Genomic DNA, 20,894 nt, shown 5'->3' with positions numbered 1-20,894 from the left:
TCACATGCTGAGACTGAATTCTTCATGAATGGCCAAGGACTTTTTTTAATGATATGACTTTTTCAGTTGCTAACCCACATCGTATTTCTTACATAAGCCACATACAGACATCATCTGTGATTACTGTTGAGGGTCAGGGGTCCCGGTTCCCCATACCCAGTTGATCTGGTTTGATTACTCGTGTGAACCAGAAAGTTCAACTGAGGCACGGTGGTAATTGAAAGCAAGAAAGAATGGAAACAGAAAATAAAACTGGAATAGCACAGGCAGCGTGAGTAGAGAGCAAATGTGACCTGCCCAGATTCAGTGTGACAAAGAGAAATTTCATTTAAGAACAAAGGGAAAGTTTATTGCTTTTGTAATTCTTGCCTACCTAATAATTCTCCAGGAATTATTGCTCTTTTCTATTGGTCATCAATTATTGTCTTTGTCTATTGGTCATTGGTTACCTAGGTTACCTCATGCCCTCCTTCTCCTGGAGACCAGGCTTCCCTCCTAGCCCCCTTCAAGCCCCTTTCTTTGTGTCCCTTCTCAGTTTCTAATTCTTACTTTCTTCGTAGTAGGGAGAAGAATGTAAGGACAATTGCTGAGCAACCCGAGTGCAGGATCCTTCTAGATTTTTATCATATTAGTTTTTATAGCTACCTCTCACATCTAAACTTTTAAAAAGACAATTTATTGTGGTAAAATATACCTAACATAAAAATTACCTTTTAACTATTCTTCAAGTATCCAATTCAGGGGCATTAAATAACGTTCACGATATTGTGTAGTCATCACCACTATTCATTTCGAGGACACTTTTTTACCCCAAACAGAAACTCTATACCCGTTAAACTCTAACTCCTCATTACTCTGTGCAGTCACTGGTAATCTATTCTGCTTTCTATGAATTTGCCTATTCTAGGTACTACATGTAAGTAGTAGTACTACAAATCATACATTATTTGTCCTTTTGTCACTGGCTTCAAAGTTCATCCATGTTGTAGCATGTGTCAGAATTTTATTCCTTTTTATGTCTGAATAATGTTGCACTCTATGAATATGTTGCATTTTGTTTGTGCGTTCATCTGTTGATAGCCACAGGTTTCTTTCACATTTTGGCTATTGTGAATAATGTTGCCACAAACCTTAGTGGACAAGTATCTGTTTGAGTCTCTACTTTCAGTTCTTTTAGGTATATACCTAGCCTTGGAATTTGTGGATCATAAAGTCATTTTATGTTTACCTTTTGAAGAACTGCCAAGTTGTTTTCCAAAAAACTTTCTTTCTTATAGCAACCCATCTTTCATGAAGACTTTGCAAGACATTCATCTTGCTTTTCATCGAAGAATCATTTCTCTTTACTTTTGCCCCCATATGTTCATCAGTTTCTAAACCGTTTAAATAACTTATATAATTACAGCAACAAGTATAAGTGTCATGAAAAGGTTTTAAAGTGTATACAATTGATACTTGCTAAGCATACAACTCAACTGGGAAGACCAGAAGTGCTGGATATTAACTTTCCATCAAGGTTTCTCCATGTGCTGTGGGCATCAGCTAAGATACTGACCACAGAATGAACAGAGAATCCCGGTTAATCTGGTGAAATGGAGCCTGTGAAGAGACCTTATCTTTGTCATAATTAGATGTATAAAGAAATTTAGAAGCAAATGACTGGTGGCTCTAAAATAAGCCAACAGCTACTTATCCATGACTGTTAACATTTACTACCCTATTGTTCAGAGACTGGAGAAAGGCAGACAGCAAAGGCTAAAATAGAACGGGAAGTTGACTGATCTGATCAAAATAAACTTGTGAATTTAAGAAAGCACTAATGGACGCTAGCAGCAGGTCCATTTCTCAGGCCTTCTCCGTTCAGCTTCGTGTGGGTGAGAAATGAGAGATAGACAGGGAACAGGAACGCTGTGTCTATTCTTAGGATGAAAATACCTTTCAGTTAATGTTCAAGACTTTGAGTCATGATTAGAGGGTTTTCTAGACAGTTCTGAAGTGAAACCATGAAGCAGTAGGAGGAATCCTTTTATATCACATCATTCATCCTTGCTAGTGACCTAAGTGATTGAAGGTTTGGGAAATCACTCCCCTAAGTATAGTCTAAGGAACCAGGTTTATTTAGCTTAGAGAGAGCAAGTAAGCACGCTGAGGAGGCCTTAATAATAGTCTCCAAGAATATGAGGGATGTTCTCTGAGTGATGAAAAGCAGGTGTTTCCTGTTTCCAGTAAGGACTGGATAAGAAGAATGGAGTTAAATTGCAACAAGTGTGTTTAAGAACTCTTTGACCCTGAAGTTAGAGACAATAAAACCACAAGACCAAAGTCACTTCTGTATTTCAGAATTATGTAGCTAACAAATTGTCTTTATTAAGTGCTTATAGGTGGCCCATTATTGAATCTTAAACTGGTAAAAATATCTAGAAGACCTTTCACCCAAGTGGGAGTATAAAGTCCATTGTCTGAGCTTACCAGGGCTCTGTGGTTGAGAAAGCCCTTATGTCTAAGTCCTCTAGAAAAAAGGGAAAAAGCTTCAGAATCTCCTTGCTTCCTTTTGGCCTCTATTTAAAGAAAGATAATCTAGACTTACTCCTTTTCTGTAAGGTGGAGAATTTCCACAGATTTGATTGTGTTTTTCTTGCCCATTTGGTATATGATTTCTTAAAGAAGAAATCATGATTTCTTGGAGAAAATTCTGTGTCTTCGGTGAGACTGAATATACATACCTCTATGTGTGTGTGTATATGTCATAGACATTGGATGTATGATCTGCCTGTCAGATATAATTAATTCAACAATGAAAGTAATGTCTCATTGTAGGTAGTGTGTCTAAGTGTTAGCTTTGTGAAGATGAGTAGGTTATACACCGTGCTAACTGGGAGCACAGCTAATCTGCAGAGCATTATGTAATATGGCATCATCATGGAAGATCAGGGGAAGAAGTGAAGGACAGAAGAATGAATGCCATGAATCTTATTAATTTTTAGCCAACGAGGCAAGATGGAAATGCCTGAAAAACCTCTTCTCAACCATTGTTTCATTTTGTTATCCCACATTAGGTTAATTATGCCATTTATTCTGAATTGGATAAGTGGTAGTTTTTTTCGTTTGTTTTTTGTCCAACTGCGAGTATTTTCAAGGCAAGGTTTGACTCCCAGAGGCTTGACTGCTGTTAAGCTGTATCTTTAAAACTACAGCTTTATGTCAGTATTCATTGTGTGTACATTCCACCAGGTTATATTTTCATCTTGTACCAATATTGGTTTTAATCTTATTTAAAAATCTTTGCTGCTGTCATTGAATTATTTTCTGCCATCTGGAAAGGGTTAAGGGTGAACCATGATCCAAGTCTGAGTCCCCCAACTTTGTTGGCTTTCAGAAATCTAGCACTGAAGTGGGCAGGTGACTTGGGATGGCTTTGAATCTCCTCTCCACACTTGTTCACTGTGAGACATTGGGAGAGTTACTTAATCTCCCTGAGTTTCCTTGATCTATCTACAGGAATATTTTTAGGATTGAATTAAATAATGTATGGCTTTCCCAGAACCCAGCATGCTCAACCCTCAAGTACTATCTCTTTGCTTTCTTTAATTCACAGAGAGCATTGCTTGCCTCTGATAAAATCATGATTACTTCAACATTCTCTTCTTTTAGTGCAGTGCTATGATCCACAGGAGCAGGTCTGTAAAACAGCATTCACCTAAAGTTCATGAGGACACCCAAGAGTCCAATTATATGAATCTCTTCCCTTTTCTGTACTTAATCCAGAAAAACAGTCTAGTATAATAACAAATATTTCAGGAAGTGTTTATTGCCAAATTACCTGAAACAAATCGTGTGCACACGGAAGGAAAATGCATTTTAAAATCAATGAGAAGATGATGCATTTTTGTTTTATAAGATTTAAAGGAAAGTAGTTAATGCATCATCTAGAAATTCAAATAATTATTTAATAGGCATTGGTTCAATTCATTTCTATGCTTTGAAATGATATCAAATTGAAGACATGATCTCTGACTTGGAGAAGTTTATGAACTTGTTGGAGAAACCAAATTCATAGGTATCAAATGACCACAAAACAGTTTGTCTTAGTATCAGGAAGGGCAGCATAAACTGACAGGGCTTTAGCCCCCACATCCTGAGAAAAGGCAGGATTCAGGGTTTAGGTAGGGATTTACTGTAGCTCTAGGAGCCTCAGGATTGTGATTTGGTTCCTAAGACATTATTGTCTCAAAATATAATTTTTTAAAAGCTAATGTGTTCACTTCCTATAGAAATGCAAGAACATACTGCAGTTGCTCCTTACTTACTTGAAATAAATGCATCTTTCTAAAGCCTCGGTGTGTAGGCTGAGTGGCTTTGAGGCAGTCCTCTAGCCACCGTGCCAGATTATTCCTGCCCAAATTCATTCTCAGTCTGCAGGATATGGACTATCTTTATAAATCATAACAAGTCACATCAAGAGTAAAAATCTTAAGTCACCTCAAAAGCTGAGGCATGACACATATTTAAATGCCAGTGGATTTAGGAACCAAGAGTAGGACCATTCTCTCTTCATTCGAAGGAGATTTATAATTCAGAGCCTTGGAGGGGGAGCATGGTCCTCTTAATTGGGCCTCTCCTCCTGTCTGCCCCTATACCCCAGCTCCCCAAATTAAATAAGTAGAGAGGCAGAATAGCAAAGCCATTAACTTAATAGCATAGAATTTATGGCTGAAATCTTGAAAAGCTTATGTCAGCAAAGTAAAATAATTACTGTCCCTTTCTTTTAGACACTTGGCTTTATGGTTCCTGTCACCTTTATCATAACATGGAGCTGATTTAGTAGTTCTATTTTCCATGGCTAGTGGCCTGCTGTTATGTTTTTATGCATGTGGCCGTGCTGTTGAGACAACAATGCATGGATAGACTACAGTGGAGCTAAATTTAGATAATGAATAGGAATACTGTTAAAGGTTTTGCTTTAGTCATGCTGTCAGTGTGCCAACTGAGCTTTTTCTCTTTCCCCCTCTAGATTCTCAAATCCAAAGATTTAACGTCTCCAACTCAGCGCTACATAGACAGCAAAGTTGTAAAAACGAGAGCAGAAGGCGAGTGGCTGTCCTTTGACGTGACTGATGCTGTCCACGAGTGGCTTCACCATAAAGGTTACAAACCACACTCTCTTTTCCTCCTTGGTTGTTCAATAGCCTTAAGTTATTATAAATTGATTGCAGATTTAAGGGTATAGATACACGTACAAATGACCTCCTTGATTTAATGTTTTCCAGACAGGAACCTGGGATTTAAGATAAGTTTACATTGTCCCTGCTGTACTTTTGTACCATCAAATAATTACATCATTCCAAATAAAAGTGAAGAATTAGAAGCAAGATTTGCAGGTAACTGAAACGTGGTCATACGAGATGGGGGAGGGAAGGGCCTATGTTGATAATCTCATGGAGGATAAAGTCAATTTGCATGTGAAAATGAGATTGTTTGGTGAAGCCTGAGGAGTTTCATCTGTTTGAACAGTGATATTATTGGATAAAGGTATATGAAGTGGAAAAAGGATTGAAAGAAAGGGGATGGATTCCCACTTTATATATACTATAGGATACCCAGAAACGATGCTGTCAATACTGGCTGACTAACTAACCCTCCAAACAATTAAATGTTCAGTGAAGATTTATACTGTTCATTTTTGCAAATCAACTTTCTTCCTACACTGATATAGAAGAAAACAGTGTGCATTAAAGGAAATCCACTGATAATCCCCAAGCCAGATGGCAACAACCGAAAACAATATTTTGTTCTGTGGCTTCCATAATTAACCTTCCATGTTTTGGAGCATTCCACCTTTTCTAGGCTGTACTCACTATTTCAAGTGCCTTCCTTATCAGAATTTTATGATACAGGGTATCCCAAAGTTGCCATACATAGAAAGAATTAACAAAGTCATATTTTGTATTCTATTATTTTTTTACATTTAATGTACATTTTTGCACATTTAATGTATTTTGTAAAATTTTGTGATGGCTATTTTGTAAATCAAGGTACATTTAGCTACAATTTCCCACTTTTCTCTATGTAGATATGTACGGCAAACTTTAGGACACCCTGTACTTTATAAACACATTTTAAAAGTTTTAATTTTCCCAGTCTATACCTTTAAGTAAATTAGCCAAAAGTCGGGGAGAATGAAGAGATGCCAAGGGTACAAGTCACTTTATGTATTAGATTTTTACTTGTTCGGTGACGAGAAGTGAGAGGAAAGTCTGGGTCCATGTGCTGGTGCCAGGGAGTTGATTTCTCTGCCCTACTAACCTCACCTGGGACCTCCATCTCCTTTTGGAAAGCTACAATGGTCCTTGCTCATGCAAAAATACTCCCAGAGGCCTAGAGATTTATTTAAGTCTCTAACCTAGTCATGATTCTCTGGAGTGTGGAGATTAAATGCTTAAACTGGCAGTCTCTTGAGCATGCTTTGGGAAGCTCAAGTTTCTAAATCTCACATGGAATCAGGAAAGTGTTGAGGATGCCATAAAATAAATGAAAAAGCCCTTTCTTCACAGCTTCCCAAAATAGCTGTGGGAAGGGTGACTTCTGTTTCACTTGAACCTAATTCGCTGCAATTTAGCTAGGTCTCAGTTTATGTTCATTAGGGAAATCTTTGGAGTTTAGGAGTCTTAAGAAGAGTGTGAACGAGTGGGTGACAAGGCGTGTTCCATTGCTATGTGTTCCGTTGTTGAGGGTTTGAACACAGGCTAAACTGAGGCTAAAATAAACTACCTAGATTGTCCTTGGACTAATGGTCAATGACTTCTTCTGTAGTGACTTTCATAACCAGCAGCCCTGCCTTTGACAGTGAACTAACTGTCTTCTGACTAGAGCCCCCATTTAGAAGTGTTGTCACGTGTGAGAATCCTGTTGTGCCTTATAGAATTCCATGGGGAATGATGATAGCTAGTTGATGCTCCCGTGATGGTCATCACTGCTATTTGTGACAATATACAAAGGAAAAAAAATATGGCTGATTATATTTGATGAAAGTAAAGCTAAATGTTTATTACTCAAATGCATTTTTTCAAGGTATTGATGGCACCTCCACATATACCAGTGGTGATCAGAAAACTATAAAGTCCACTAGGAAAAAAAACAGTGGGAAGACCCCACATCTCCTGCTAATGTTGTTGCCCTCCTACAGACTTGAGTCACAACAGAGCAACCGGCGGAAGAAGCGTGCTTTGGACGAGGCCTATTGCTTTAGGTAAAGGAAATAAAAATGCAGTAATTGCATCTGTTAACTCCTGCACTGCCCTTTCCCTCTCTTCTATCGCATAATGACCTGAATGGAGCTCATTGTGTAAGGCCAGGTCTGATACAGGATAGCTCTTACATCTCATAGCCTCATTCTTCCTAGAGCCTTAAAACAGTTATCTCTGCATTGTGCTATTTGTCAGCTCTTGAGCAATGAACCGAGTGTGAAGGGAAAACTCTAGCCCTCTGATTTTTTCCCCTAAATTCTTCTGAAGTACTTTGATGCTGAAGAAGAAAATGACCCTGGAACAAATACAAGTTAATTTGAGGTGCCTGATGGTGACCCCTTAGTTAAAGAACGCTCACCTCTTATGAAGCCTTCACTCTCATTGCAGAGGGCCACAGTTGTACCTCTTTCCCAGTGATAGAGATGGGACAGCAGAAGCATGCTATTTGTTGTGTCTTTAGCTACAGAGTAGAGAGGAGGACTGTTTCCCCATTCCCGTAGGAGTTCATGGAGGGAAACTGTGAATGTGCTTCTGTGGTTTCAGTTTGGTAAGAGAAGGGCTTTTTTCTTTGAAAGTTATGGGACAGTTCAGGGTCCTCACTTATAAAGTGCTATAAACGTGTCAGAGGTCACAAGTAAAGTGGCAGTTTTTAACTGCCAGAGCCAGTGGTTGCACTCAGCAAGACTCCATGTCGCCTAATCTCTGGTTCATTCCTAGGCCAAGGAAGATGCAATGAAATAAATACCTATTCTCAAAGGAAAGTGCCTAAGATAGTTCTTTGAAAATTGCTGTTGTACTTTATTCATCTTATTTTTGAAAGGGGAATCGAGGTTGGATGGCAGAATTGCCCATGTTGACTGGAAAAGCTTTGGTCCCTCCCATCCACTCTCTTCTTATATCTAGTCATTTGAGGGGAAAGGTTTGACTTTTTAGGGCATAGACAAGTGAGTCAGGGCATAGAGCTCATAAAAGAAAGCAGTCCAGAAAATCGTCGTAACGCCCCATTATGAAAGTCACTTCAGATTAAAATAAAACCCTTAAGATCTGGTTCATGATAATTTGCTCATTAGATGTTTGGGGGAAGGAATGAATGAGTCATTTTTCTGTTTTGTGGTAAGGCAGGGATGGGGTAGTGTGGTAATCAGTTTTCAAGTCACTATTGCTCTTTTCCTTTTTCAATAGAAATGTGCAGGATAATTGCTGTGTACGTCCACTTTACATTGATTTCAAGAAAGATCTTGGGTGGAAGTGGATCCATCAGCCTCGAGGGTACCAAGCTAATTTCTGTGCTGGAGCGTGCCCCTATTTATGGAGCTCCGACACTCAGCACTCTAAGGTAAGCGTCTGGCTAATGGTGGCTTTTGTTCTTGGGTTACTAATGTATATCTGCTGATAATTTTTCCAAATGAATTAGCCTGTTGCTCTTTTATCATCTCAAATGTATAGATGCTGGAGAAATGCGTTTAGAGGGGGAAAAAGATTATAGGCTGCAGGTGAAGTTAGATCAGTTTTCAAGAGTAGGTCTCACTTTCCCAATTAGATTATAGGTAACTTGAGGGAAGTTTTATTTAATTTTCTTTATTTTCTATTCTTTTTTGAAAAATAATTTTTATTGATACATATTTATGGAGTACTTGTGATATTTTGATACAGTCATATAATGCGTAATAGTCAAATCAGAGTAATTAGGGTGTCCATCACCTTCAGTAGTTATCCATTATTCGTGTTAAGAGCATTGCAGATCTTCTGTTCTATTTTGAAATATAAAATAAATTATTGTTAACTATAGTCATCTTGCTGTGCTATTACGTACTAGAATGTAATCCTCTTATCTAACTGTATTTTTGTACGCACTGACCAACTGACCAAGGAGATGAAGATCTCCCATCCCAGCCTACTCTCTATCTCCATTCTTTGTTGTTTTTCTTTTGTTAGTTTTTTTTTGAGACAGAGTCTCACTGTGTTGCCTAGGCTAGAGTGCTATGGCATCAATAAAGTTCACAGCAACTCCAAGCAATCTTCCTGCCTCAGCCTCTTGAGTAACTGGAACTATAAACGTGCACCACCATGCCTGGCTTATTTTTCTAATTTTTGTAGAGATGGGGTTTCACTCTTGCTCACAGAAATAAGCTTGGTCTTAAACTGCAAACTTCAAGCAATCCTCCCACCTCAGCTTCCCAAAGTGCTAGGGTTACAGGCATGAGCCACCATGCCCAACCTCTGTCTCCATTTTTAATAGCTATAAACATAAATAGGAGGCAAAAAGAAAAAAAGAACCTTTTTTTTGTTGTTTGTTTTTGAGATAGAGTCTCACTATGTCACCCTGGGTAGAGTCCATGGCATTACAGCTCACAGCAACCTGAAACTCTTGAGCTTAAACGATTCTCCTGCCTCAGCCTCCCAAGTAGCTGGGACTACAGGCGCCCGCCACAACACATGGCTTTTTTTGTTGCCGTTGTCATTGTTATTTAGCTGGCCCAGGCCAGGCTCGAACTTGCCAGCCTCAGTGTATGTGGATGGCACCGTAACCACTGTGCTATAGGCACCATGCCAAAAGAACCATTTTGAATCAATATATCACACAGTGTCAAATATAGCTGAAATGTGAAGGGACCCAGGTCTCTATCTAATAAAGGACTTGTTATCACCTCCATTAGGGACTCAGATTGGAAAGAACATTGGGGACTTCAGCTGTGATTTACTAGCATATGACAATTGAAAAGTGACTCTAGCTTTCAAACCTCATTTTTTTTATATCTGTAATAAAATTATCATTAAAATAATAATGCCAAACTTCAGGGTTGATATGTACAAAAAGATGATACATGTGAAAATGTTTTGAAAGTTAGTATCTCTAAGTTTCTTTTAACAGTAATCAAAAGTAAACAAGAATCTATTTTCAAGTTCCTATGGTGCATCTTATAAGGGTACATGTGAAATTTACTAAATGTAGAATATAAATTTCTTAACACAATTACTAAGAAAATGCCAGGAAGGCTATGTTAACCAGTTTGATGAAAATATTTCAAATTGTATATAAAACCAGCACATTGTACCCCACAATTGCATTAATGTACACAGCTATGATTTAATAATAATAAAAGAAAAAGTTCCTTCGATGAGAACAGAGGGCTAATTCAGAAGGCAGGTCTTAGACTGGATGTTATGAGTTCCCAGCCCCAAGTAGCAAAGAGCTTTTTCTGTATAATAATGATATTCATCCACCTGCTTCCTCCTGATGACTTATAATGTGCAATTTTGGCGATGGAGAGGACTTCCTAAGTTATCTCGTCCAAACCTTTTATTGTTCTCAGGAAATTAAGGTCTAGATCATGTACATGATACTCAAGATGAAACAGAAAATTAGTGAGAAACCATTGCTTGGAACGCAGGCCTTCTTGTTTCATAACCAGGCTTGCATTTGCTCTGTCTTAGTGGGTTTAATTCCTAAACTGTGGCTACACATTGGGGTTTCTATTCTGCTATTTATGCCTCTGTAAATCTCCCTATTAAAGAGGCATTAGAAAAATTGCCTTCACTGCAGGGTAGGAAAATGAATCTGCTGCCAAAAAGATCACATAATGCATTCAGCTGAGTTCAAGAGTCTCAGGGTTATCAATTATTCTAGACAATCCGTATTATAAAAATTCCTCTGTAGTTCATATGAAAAATCATGTGTTAGTGGAATACGAAATACTTTTATTTCTAAATGCCTGCATATGCTGGAATTTAAATTGACAAATATGGCTCCCCTTCCTTCAGCTGTTTTCCCGACTACCCTGTAGACTTTGGCACTCCGCGGCGACCATGTGCTCGGCCATGTGAGGGAAGCTTGCTCATGCCTGTCCCTTTGTCTGAGCTCTCTGGCCAGGCTGCTTCATCTGGGCTGCGGCAGCAGTAGCTGTAATGTGGGCAAGGCCCCATTGCCAAGTAGAAACATAATTCTCCTCTCTGATACACAGAGGGAGTGTGTGAAGGCTGAGACCATGCTTGTTTTTCAGAGAGAGGAAGAATAACTGTCATGGTCACAAATATGTGGTTTGGACAGTTACCCAAAAAGCCAGAGGTAGCTTAATAAAGTAGTCAGTGTTGCTGTGCTGAACGGATCTTCTGTCTTAGGCTGAAAAAATTGCAGTGAATCTCGAGGAAAAGGTCACTTGCTGTTTGACTAACATATTAATGGCATCCTTGGAAATGTCTCTGTATCATCAGCAGAGAACCGACATATTTCCATTACTCAAAGTCATACACCCGTCTGATGTAGAACAGGGTTAAAGGCATAAGATTAACTGTAGAACTTTCGCTTCATTCTGTTTTAGGGATTGCTATTCACTCCTCCGGCTCAGCTACTACCATTTATCACATGGAACTTTAATACAGGGTTTATTATTATATTATTATTATTAATGATTGTTCTAAGCAAAAAGGAAGAAAGTGGCTAATTAAGAATAGAGATTTCTTTGCATGTCATTCTTAGCATTGTACTTATAAAGTAATGGTAAATGAAGAGACTCTATTTTATTTTTTTGAAACAGAGTCTCACTTTGTCATCCTCTGTAGAGTGAAGTGGTGTCACAGCTCACAGCAACCTCAAACTCTTGGGCTCAAGAGATTCTCTTGCCTCAGTCTCCCCAAGTAACTGAGACTACAGGCACCTGCCCCAAAACCCAACTATTTTTTAGAGACAGAGTCTTACTCTTGCTCAGGCTGGTCTCGAATTCCTGAGCTAAGGCAATGCACCCCACCCACCTTGGCCTCCAAGAGTGCTAGGATTACAGGTGTGAGCCATTACACCTGGCTCTGAGACTTTAAAACATTTTATTCTTCTGCGTATCCATGTATTCATTACTTGACAAGGCACAAGTCTTACTTTGTCCAGTGAAGACGTAGTAGGGCTACAAGGTCAAAACAACACAAACCGTGGAAGCCCTGACCTCGAGGGAATTGTTAATCTAGATGGGAATTTAAAATATATACTAATGGAACAACTTCATTTACAAAGTAGCATAGAAACGAGACCCCGTCAGATTCTGCAAGAGCCTGGGAAGGATTGCAGCGAAGCGGTGGTCAGAGTGAAGAGTAATTAGAAACACGGGGAAATCTGTTGAATGAGCAATTCCTTCCCGTCTGATTTTTATAAAATCATTTGTTTAAGATGTATGAAACAAACCATTCTGTATGGGAAAAAAAGTGAATTAGGTGATTGCTAAGGACACATAACCAATTTGACCATAATTGAGAGTTAAGAAAAGGAAATCGTAAACCGAAAGGAATTTAAATTGCTTACTCAATGTGGCTGATAACAGTATGGAATGGTTCTTTAAGAAAATAATTGCCTTCTTCTTTTTTCCCTTTTCCTTCTGGTGTCTCTCCTGTCCTGTGTCCTTTCAGATTCTCGGCTTATATCACAACTTAAATCCAGAAGCATCTGCGGCTCCTTGCTGTGTGCCCCAAGATTTAGAACCGCTAACCATTCTCTACTATATCGGCAAAACCCCCAAGATTGAACACCTTTCTAACATGATCGTGAAGTCCTGCAAATGCAGCTAAAATTCTTGGAAAGATGGCAAGATGAAAATCCCAATGATGAGGATAATGACAGTGACGATGACGACCACAATGATGATATTTGTTGACAAGAAAACCTAAGAGAGCCTTTGGTCATCGGTGTTAAAAATTTTTTTTTGAGAAAGCGGTACTAGTTCAAACACTTTGGAAGTTTGTATTCTGATTGTTACAACTGGCATCTGAAACAAAAAAGATGACGGCCTTATTCTACATTTCACCTACTTCGTAAGTGAGAGAGACAAGAAGCAAAATCTTTTTTTTTTTTTAAGAAAAAATAAACACTGGAAGAATTTGTTAGTGTTAATTATGTGAACAAACAAACAAAAAACAGGAAAAATCCCGTTAAGTGGAGTCGGTGTACGTACCGTTCCCATCCCATCCCTCACTTGATTTTTCTGTATTGCTATGCAATAGGCACTCTTCCCAGTCTCACTCTTAGAGTTAACAGTGAGTTATTTATTGTGTGTTACTATATAATGAACGTTTCATTGCCCTTGGAAAACAAAACAGGTGTATAAAGTGGAGACCAAATACTTTGCCAGAAACTCATGGATGGCTTAAGGAACTTGAACTCAAACGAGCCAGAAAAAAAGAGGTCATATTAATGGGATGAAAACCCGAGTGAGTTATTATATGACCAAGTAAGTCTGCGTTAAGATAAAGACCCTGAAAGCACATGTTATGTACCAATCGCCTAAGGAAGCTTCTTGTAAGATCCCAAAACTTAAAAAGCCTGTTAATAAAAGAAACTTTCAGTCAGAATAATTCTGTAAGATTTTCTTTTTCTTTTTAATTGTAAATGGTTCTTTGTCAGTGTAGTAAACCAGTGAAATGTTGAAATGTTTTGACATGTACTGGTCGAATTTTGGACCTTAAAGTATTGCTGTTTAGCTGCGCTATAAGTTTTTTCCTTTCTTTTGGTATGTGTAACCGTACCTATATTATTAAAATAGATGGGTATAGAAGCCAGCATAATTGAAAACACATCTGCAGATCTCTTTTGCAAACTATTAAATCAAAACATTAACTACTTTATGTGTAACGTGTAAATTTTTACCGTATTTTTTATATTCTGTAATAATGTCAGCTATGATTTAGATTGGACTTAAATTTGGGCTCCTTTTAATGATCACTCACAATTGTATGTTTCCTTTAGCTGGCCAGTACTTCTGAATAAAGCCCCTGTATTTTGACTTGCACTACAAATACATTTTTGTTAGTATTTTCTCTACTTGAGCTTTGTGTATTATCCATTACTATGACATAAGCTACCTGGATCTATTGTTTTTTTCTTTTACAAAAAGGATAGATTCGAGTTCAGTGGTCTTCCTTCATCTTCTCAGTATCATCACTGTTCAAGTGTAAAGTGTTAAAAAGCTTCTGTGTTAGGAGAATGGGGAATGTTCCTGATACATAGAAATGTTTTAGTTTTGGCAGGAGTTTAAGGATCTGAGTAAAACTCAGAATCCTGGCAACTAAGTTAAGAAAGTTTCTCTACCTTGGTTCAATCAGTATTTGCACATAGTTCTATTGTTAAAAAGTAGACAGTTCATAGGAAACATCTTTTCCTTTAACCAGATTTCTTAGTGTTCTGGGGGAAATTGACAGATATACATGGGTCATTACAAAAGTTATGAGAGACACAAAAATCAAGAAACATAAAATCTGCATGGATGGAAACAAATGAAGCCCTCCCAGCTACACTGATAAGCCGAGCAAGCTGAAACTTGCTCGGGTGACTCAGAAAGGACGCTGTTGACGGTGTTTCTTGGAAGTGAAGTAATGGACCGTAACAGTCTCCAAACCTTCGTAGTGACCTACGTACATTATAGTTGATTTTTCAAAAAGGAAAAATGTCCAGGTCAGCCGAAGTCATTTTGTTTATTTCCTTGAAGTTAAGGTTTTATATATAATGTTTTTTGAAGGTGAAAAGACCCAAGTCAAGTTTGATGATCAAAACATCCTTTCCTCTGAATGAGTTACCTACATCTGCAGCTAGCGTTTATCTTGCTTTAATAAATAATTTGTGGGGAGGTATTCTTGCTTTGGGTTTGTAGGATGTGTCAATTTGTTACTTGTCACTTATTTAAGTTTAAGATAAAAATTAATAGGCAAAATAATGAATTTTTTGCAGCTTCACCTAAATGGCAGCATAGCGAGGCGTGAATCTAAAGTGAAATTGTTTGATAAGGTATACGTCTTTTTTGGAATTTCTTGACCATTAATTAAAGTGAAGAATTGGGTCTGCAAGTTTGAAAACTGGAAAAGCCAGCTAAACCCCCTTGTGTTGGATGTAGCCCAATACCAGATTTGAGAGTGTTGACTATCTTTTTGTCTTCCACTTTGATATGACTTCTATGTAAATCACTTTTATTCTACAGGTCTTTTCCTCTCAGATAGGATGACATTTTGTTTTGTATTATTTTGTCTTTCCTCGTGAATGCACTGATAATATTTTAAATACTCTATTTTAAAATCTCTTGAATCTTGTCTTTTTAATTTGGGGGTTCTAATAAGGTCTTTATTTCCCATAAGTAAATATTGCCATCGGGGTGGAGGGAGGTGGGAAAGAATCAGGGTTAGGATGGGTTTGGGGTAGCAGTTTTTATTGAATTTGTGTTAAGCAGCAGTACAATTTTATGGTTGGCATGGTTTAAAAGAATGGAATATAAGAATAGCTGTTTTGTATTTTGATGACCAATTACGCTGTATTTTAACACAATGTATGTCTGTTTTTGTGGTGCTCTAGTGGTAAATAAATTATTTCAATGACATGTTGACGTCTTTTTCCTATCAGTACCATCACTAAACCTAGAAAACACCTGTGATGCAACAAGAATATTCTCAAGCTGGATAAGTCACACCACCTTTCAGATTGCCCTTTGTGCCTTTTATGTTAAAGACTGTCGCTTAGGAAATGTCATGTACTATAGCTCAAGAGCCAGGCCACATCTATCCAGGACTAAAGAAAGCCCTGTACAGTCTTTTTATTCTCTTGTTTATTGCTATTTGGTAATTGTTGGAGATTTAGTTTCCATCCAGCTTGACTGTCTACCAGAAAAAATGCAGAGAGATGTTTGCACCATGCTTTGGCTTTCTGGTTCTATGTTCTGCCAACCCCGGGGCCAAAAGAACTGGTCTAGACAGCATCCCCTGTAGCCCCATAACTTGGATAGTTGCTGAGCCAGCCAGATATAACAAGAGCCACGTGCTCTTCAGGGATGGTTGTTTTGGGAGCAGCTACTTCGTCTCTCAGTTTTGCCCTTACCACTGCAGCAAGAAAAAAAAAAGCCCCAAAACTTATTTCCTCAAGTTTCCTTGCCTATTACCTGCGAGACCAGACTACACCACTACACCAGTGAGTTGCCAGTCACTTAAACAGAACTAATACAAAGAGTAGTTGTGACTCAATCTGGTCTTGCTTTATCAAATGAAAGAACTAGTTTGTGCCTGTTGTGTTTTCTAAATACCACAGAGAAATAAACCTTCTGTTCAGGTGTTGAGGTAGAATGGAAAATGGTTTCCTTTTCTACACTCTCATCTGGGTTTGCCCTTTTATGGGCGGCTCAGAGAGAGGAAGCGCTTCACTCTAAACCACTCAGTTCATGCTTCTGTGCAGCGTGGCCAGTCCCAAGCCGATGACCCCAGCCCTTATCAGATTGTATCGATGAAGGAGGAGAAGGTCAGAGAGATAAAAATAAGCCACCTAATAGCTTTATCAGCTTGGCAAATATGTCAGCTACTCTGGACCTCCATTTTTACCAAAGTTTTTTTTAATGAAGGTGAGAATTACTGCTCTACAGAGGTTTGCCTGTTTCTTCGGGGCTCTTGTTGTTGTTAAGTGAATGAACATAGGAAAAGTCCTTTGCTGAGTGTTTGGTCATAGTTGATGATCAGTAAATGATAAGCTTAACAGTATTTTCCAGCCTGTTCTGTTTTTGGTTTCTTGGCAATCCTGTTGTAATGAGCTTTCTATTTCTAGACTGTAACCTGGACCTATACTTCTCTATCTTGATATTAAATATGTAGAAACTCCAGACCTTTATCTCAAGAATTAATCAAGCCATCAGATATTCCTGAGAATATTCTGTAACTCTTATGTTAACCTTTTGGTTACAGGATTGACCAGAAATTTTTTTAAATACAAGGGAAATGTGTATTTTAAGCTTTATTTTAATTCACCATTTGAATTAATAGAAGACAGGCAGTGGCTAGTTGAATGACCCAATCTCGGACAGGATAATAATGATAACAACAGCATGCCAAACATCCACCAGGCATTGTTCTTTGTGAATTTACTTAATGTCACCTTTAATCCTATGATGCAGGTGTTTTTATATAACTCCATTTTGTAAAGAAGTAAAAAGACTTATCCAAGACCACTCAGTTCGGTAGTGGAAGGTCTAGAACCTCACTGTCCATTACACTAGCCACTAGCCAAAGGCGGCCACTAGACAAATGAAATAGGGCTTCTCTGGATTTAGACATGCCAGACATGTAAAATACATACCTGATTTTGAAGACTTAGTTACAAAGAAAAAAAGAATGTAAAATGTAAACCGTCTCATTAATGATTTTTATGATTTTTATTGATTGTCTAAATGATAGTATTTTGAATATATGGGATTAAATAAAGTATATTATTAAAATCAATTGTATCTGGTTTGTTTCACTTACTTAGTATGGTTACTAGAAAATGGGGCTCACATTTGTGCCTTGCGCTGTTTCTGTTAGCGCTGGTGTATAGTTTGAAAGCAGCTCTGTTTAGAAACAACAGCTAAGTTTATGCTCCCATAAACTATATTAGCAGCTTTTGTTTTTGTAACAGACATATGATTGAACAACATTAATTACTACCCTATGAAACTCCTGTTTATAGAACAAAATTTGTTAAATATTGGCAGTTCTATAGGGTTCAAGCAAACAGTGGCACTGACATGCAGATGTGGTAATGAAAATACAAACATTACCTAATCACTATTGGCAAATCCTTCAATGAACCTGATAGCTACAAACAGTTCACGACTGAGTGGGACAGTACAAGCTACTTCTAGGAAAGCTGGACTACTGGATCAGGTATTTTCAGCCCATAGAAATCTTCATGATTGTACCTCTGACAACCTTTTCTACCTTTTTTTTTAGGGGGGAAAAATAAAAAGTTAAACACTCCCTTATTTGAGTCACTGGTTTGAGATGACTTTGCTTTTCTATCTGGAAATAACCTAAGCTGAGCTCCTTTTGCTATTAAGCCTTAGAAGGATGGATCTAAGCTTTGTGCTTTTGAAATTTATATAAAATCAGTGTGTTTGGAAGGGGTGGAGATTTCTTTACCAAAAAAAGAATCTAATTTTCAAATATAAAATTCGATTCAGAGCCTTCAAGGTGGCTCATAGAGGTTGGGGCATGTGAGCTTCACAAGCTTCATGGCAAACCTGTTTCTGGACTTCACCTAATACCTTATTCTTTTGTTTCCATCAAAGACTAATACCTTATAATTCTAGATCCCACCTATTTTTTGCTAATCTACCAAATCTCTTCATATTCTGTAGCCCTCCCCTTATCTCTGCAACCACATCCTATGTGCTGAACAAAGAAACACAGGACCCTGGTTTCACTAGCATCCAGGTTGGCGACAATAGTGGAAGTGTTCTTTTTATACCTCTTTGGGAGCATAATAATTAGATCCTGAGAGATTATAGAAACCCCTAATATAAACGGTAGGCAATTATATCAATATATATGAATAAATTTACCTAAAAATTGCAAAGGGAATGCTTTTATTTTTTAATACCACCTTTTTTTATCTGTGAGGAATGCTTTTTAATTACCTTTTTTTAAGTGAAGGGATTACTTTAGGTTTTCCAGTGATTGAATCTTTATTTCCCTGAAATCCTTTCTAGCTGGTTTCTTTATTTCAGCAAGTAATGGCTATTTGGAGAAGAGATGAGTGTGTTCCTGTAATTGGGCAGAGGCCTTGTAAAAGGAACAGAATGTACTAAGAGAGACTTTGTGCTGTGTGATCAAAACTAGGAAAATCACTCAGCCTAAGAGAACAGATATAATTAAACAGAAAGGCAAGAAATTAGTGGTAAAGAAAAAAAGGCCCAATCTAATCCCTCAGGCTTTCTCTCCAACATGGGATTTTTCTCTCCTATAGATGCCAACCCAACTGAAAGAACACAGATGCGTTACTCAGGTGATATCACCAAGCTCTGGCCAGCCCTGACGTTGGAAACCCTCCACTCAGACCCAAATCTCCATTCTGAATCATATAGACAATCTGGAATCTCAGGATGTTGAGAGCAAACAAGCTAAGAAGTTATGTAATTCAGTCCTGCTCTAAAGGCTGTATGAAGTCATGCGATTGGGCTTGTCCTCAAACATGGGTGTAACACTAATTTCTTCATCTGAAACAAAATTAAACTACAGAAAACAGAGGAGAGCTTTGAATCACACCACCATGTGTGCACATCTTCCCTTTGTTCACGTCCCGGTGTTCCAAGAAACCACTGTCTGCTTTCAAACTCCTCCAAAGGTGGAACATAGGTAGATGCTGTGTGAGAAGCGTGGAGCAGCCCCAGGGATTCTAGCAACACCCTGAATGTTGTCTCCTCATGACAGGCCCTGAGAGTCAAGCACAGGGAATTATTCCTGTAGGATTTTTCCCTGAGGATTTATATATAGTTTTAAATGTAAATATCCTTAAAGGGTGAAGCATAGGAAATGATTTCAACCTGAACTTTCCAGGATCCATTCTGATTTATTAAATCTCCATCAGGGACCTGGGACAGTGAGATCCGTGAGAGGAGGTGGAAGTTAAAGGGCAGAAGAGACGGAGGGAGGTGGACAAGAAAGGGAGGTGGGGGGACACTGAGCACCAACATTGTGTCAAGAGTTTGACCACACATTTAGTCAAGAGTTTTATGTCTATAAATAACATCAAAACAACTAAACAAATGTAGAGAGGAAAAACACAGTGAACTGGTCAACCAGGTTTAGGGTTTAATTTTAAGCAAAAGATTCAATGGAGGAATCCCACTATGCCATGGTCAGAGTCTGTAAAAGCCAAGGGTGGTTGCATAAATGATGTGACTAGAACAAGCGCCTTCTTGTTCTCCGTCTCTGGCCTGTTATGCTGAGTTTTGGGAATGGTCACCTCCCATCCCCAGAGGGAGCTCAAGACAGTGAGTATTTCCAGTCTTATGCTTCACATTTGAGACCGTTCCTTATTTGTTTCACGTTTCTAGCACCTACCTAGTACACAATTTAGCACACGGGCAATTTAACGAATGTTTGAGAAAAGACATGGATGGCAACACAGCCCCCCTCTGCTGCTGGCACACTAGGGGATGCAGTGAAATCACCCAACTTTCTCAGCACCTTCTTGGTCCATAAAGCACATTGGATGAGGTGACCTATAAAGTCCTGCTGTGTTCATTTTGCAAACCTAGAATCTAAACCCTAAAACCAAATCTAACGTATAGATAATGTTCAGTAATTAATTGTTGCATAAATGAATTAATGAATAGATGTTTCCTACTCACTGGCACAATAAGAGAAAAACACATGCGGGCAACCTAGGAATCAGGAAACAAAGTCACAAAGGACCTCACAGGTATTGGAATTCAGAGGTGTCCAATACTTGTAAATTCTTTTGTAATGAACCACATGTAAATTGTACTATTGGGTTATAATGTACGTGTGCGATGCCTTAGACATGTATTGAAGTTGTTAGTAACAAACACGAGAAAATGAGTCTGGCTAGATCATTAGGTTGAACCCTATGAAATTGGCTCTTTTGTATGCCACACACATACACAAAGACAGACGACTGATCATTTCATATGAGGTCCACAGATGAACAAGACTAAGGGAAACCAGACTTGGGGATCAGTAGGGACCAAGGAGATGCTGGAGGGACTAAAGACAGCAGAGAAGGAGCCCAAGTCATTGCTTCAGGAACAGCTGGGCATCTTGGTTCACTAAGGCTAATAGTACACACACTGCAGGCCGTAAACAACAGAAATTTGTTTCTTGCGATTTGAAGGCCAAAATGTCTGAATCGAGAGAACAGCAGAGTCA

The 20,894-nt window shown here is 38.4% G+C and overlaps 1 protein-coding gene across 3 annotated transcripts in view; it reads left to right on the top strand.

The window, feature by feature from the left end:
• The window catches only part of TGFB2 (transforming growth factor beta 2), a 91,698-nt gene extending 76,114 nt beyond the window's left edge, over window positions 1-15,584 (top strand). For 2 of the 3 annotated variants that reach the window (XM_053607608.1, XM_053607607.1), the window contains 5 exons: window positions 5,012-5,144; window positions 5,268-5,378; window positions 7,069-7,246; window positions 8,427-8,580; window positions 12,636-15,584. In XM_053607608.1, the coding sequence (XP_053463583.1) occupies window positions 5,012-5,144; window positions 5,268-5,378; window positions 7,069-7,246; window positions 8,427-8,580; window positions 12,636-12,794 (735 nt within the window). In that variant the 3' untranslated portion in view covers window positions 12,795-15,584. The remainder of the gene's footprint in view (window positions 1-5,011; window positions 5,145-5,267; window positions 5,379-7,068; window positions 7,247-8,426; window positions 8,581-12,635) is intronic. The other variant, XM_053607609.1, reaches the window with a different exon arrangement.
• The last annotated feature ends 5,310 nt before the right edge of the window (window positions 15,585-20,894 follow it).

This window comes from Nycticebus coucang, chromosome 10 (assembly GCF_027406575.1).
Source record: "Nycticebus coucang isolate mNycCou1 chromosome 10, mNycCou1.pri, whole genome shotgun sequence".
Taxonomy (NCBI): Eukaryota; Metazoa; Chordata; class Mammalia; order Primates; family Lorisidae; genus Nycticebus; species Nycticebus coucang.
Note: the sequence above shows the minus strand (reverse complement) of the source record. Positions and strands in the feature narration are given on the sequence as shown.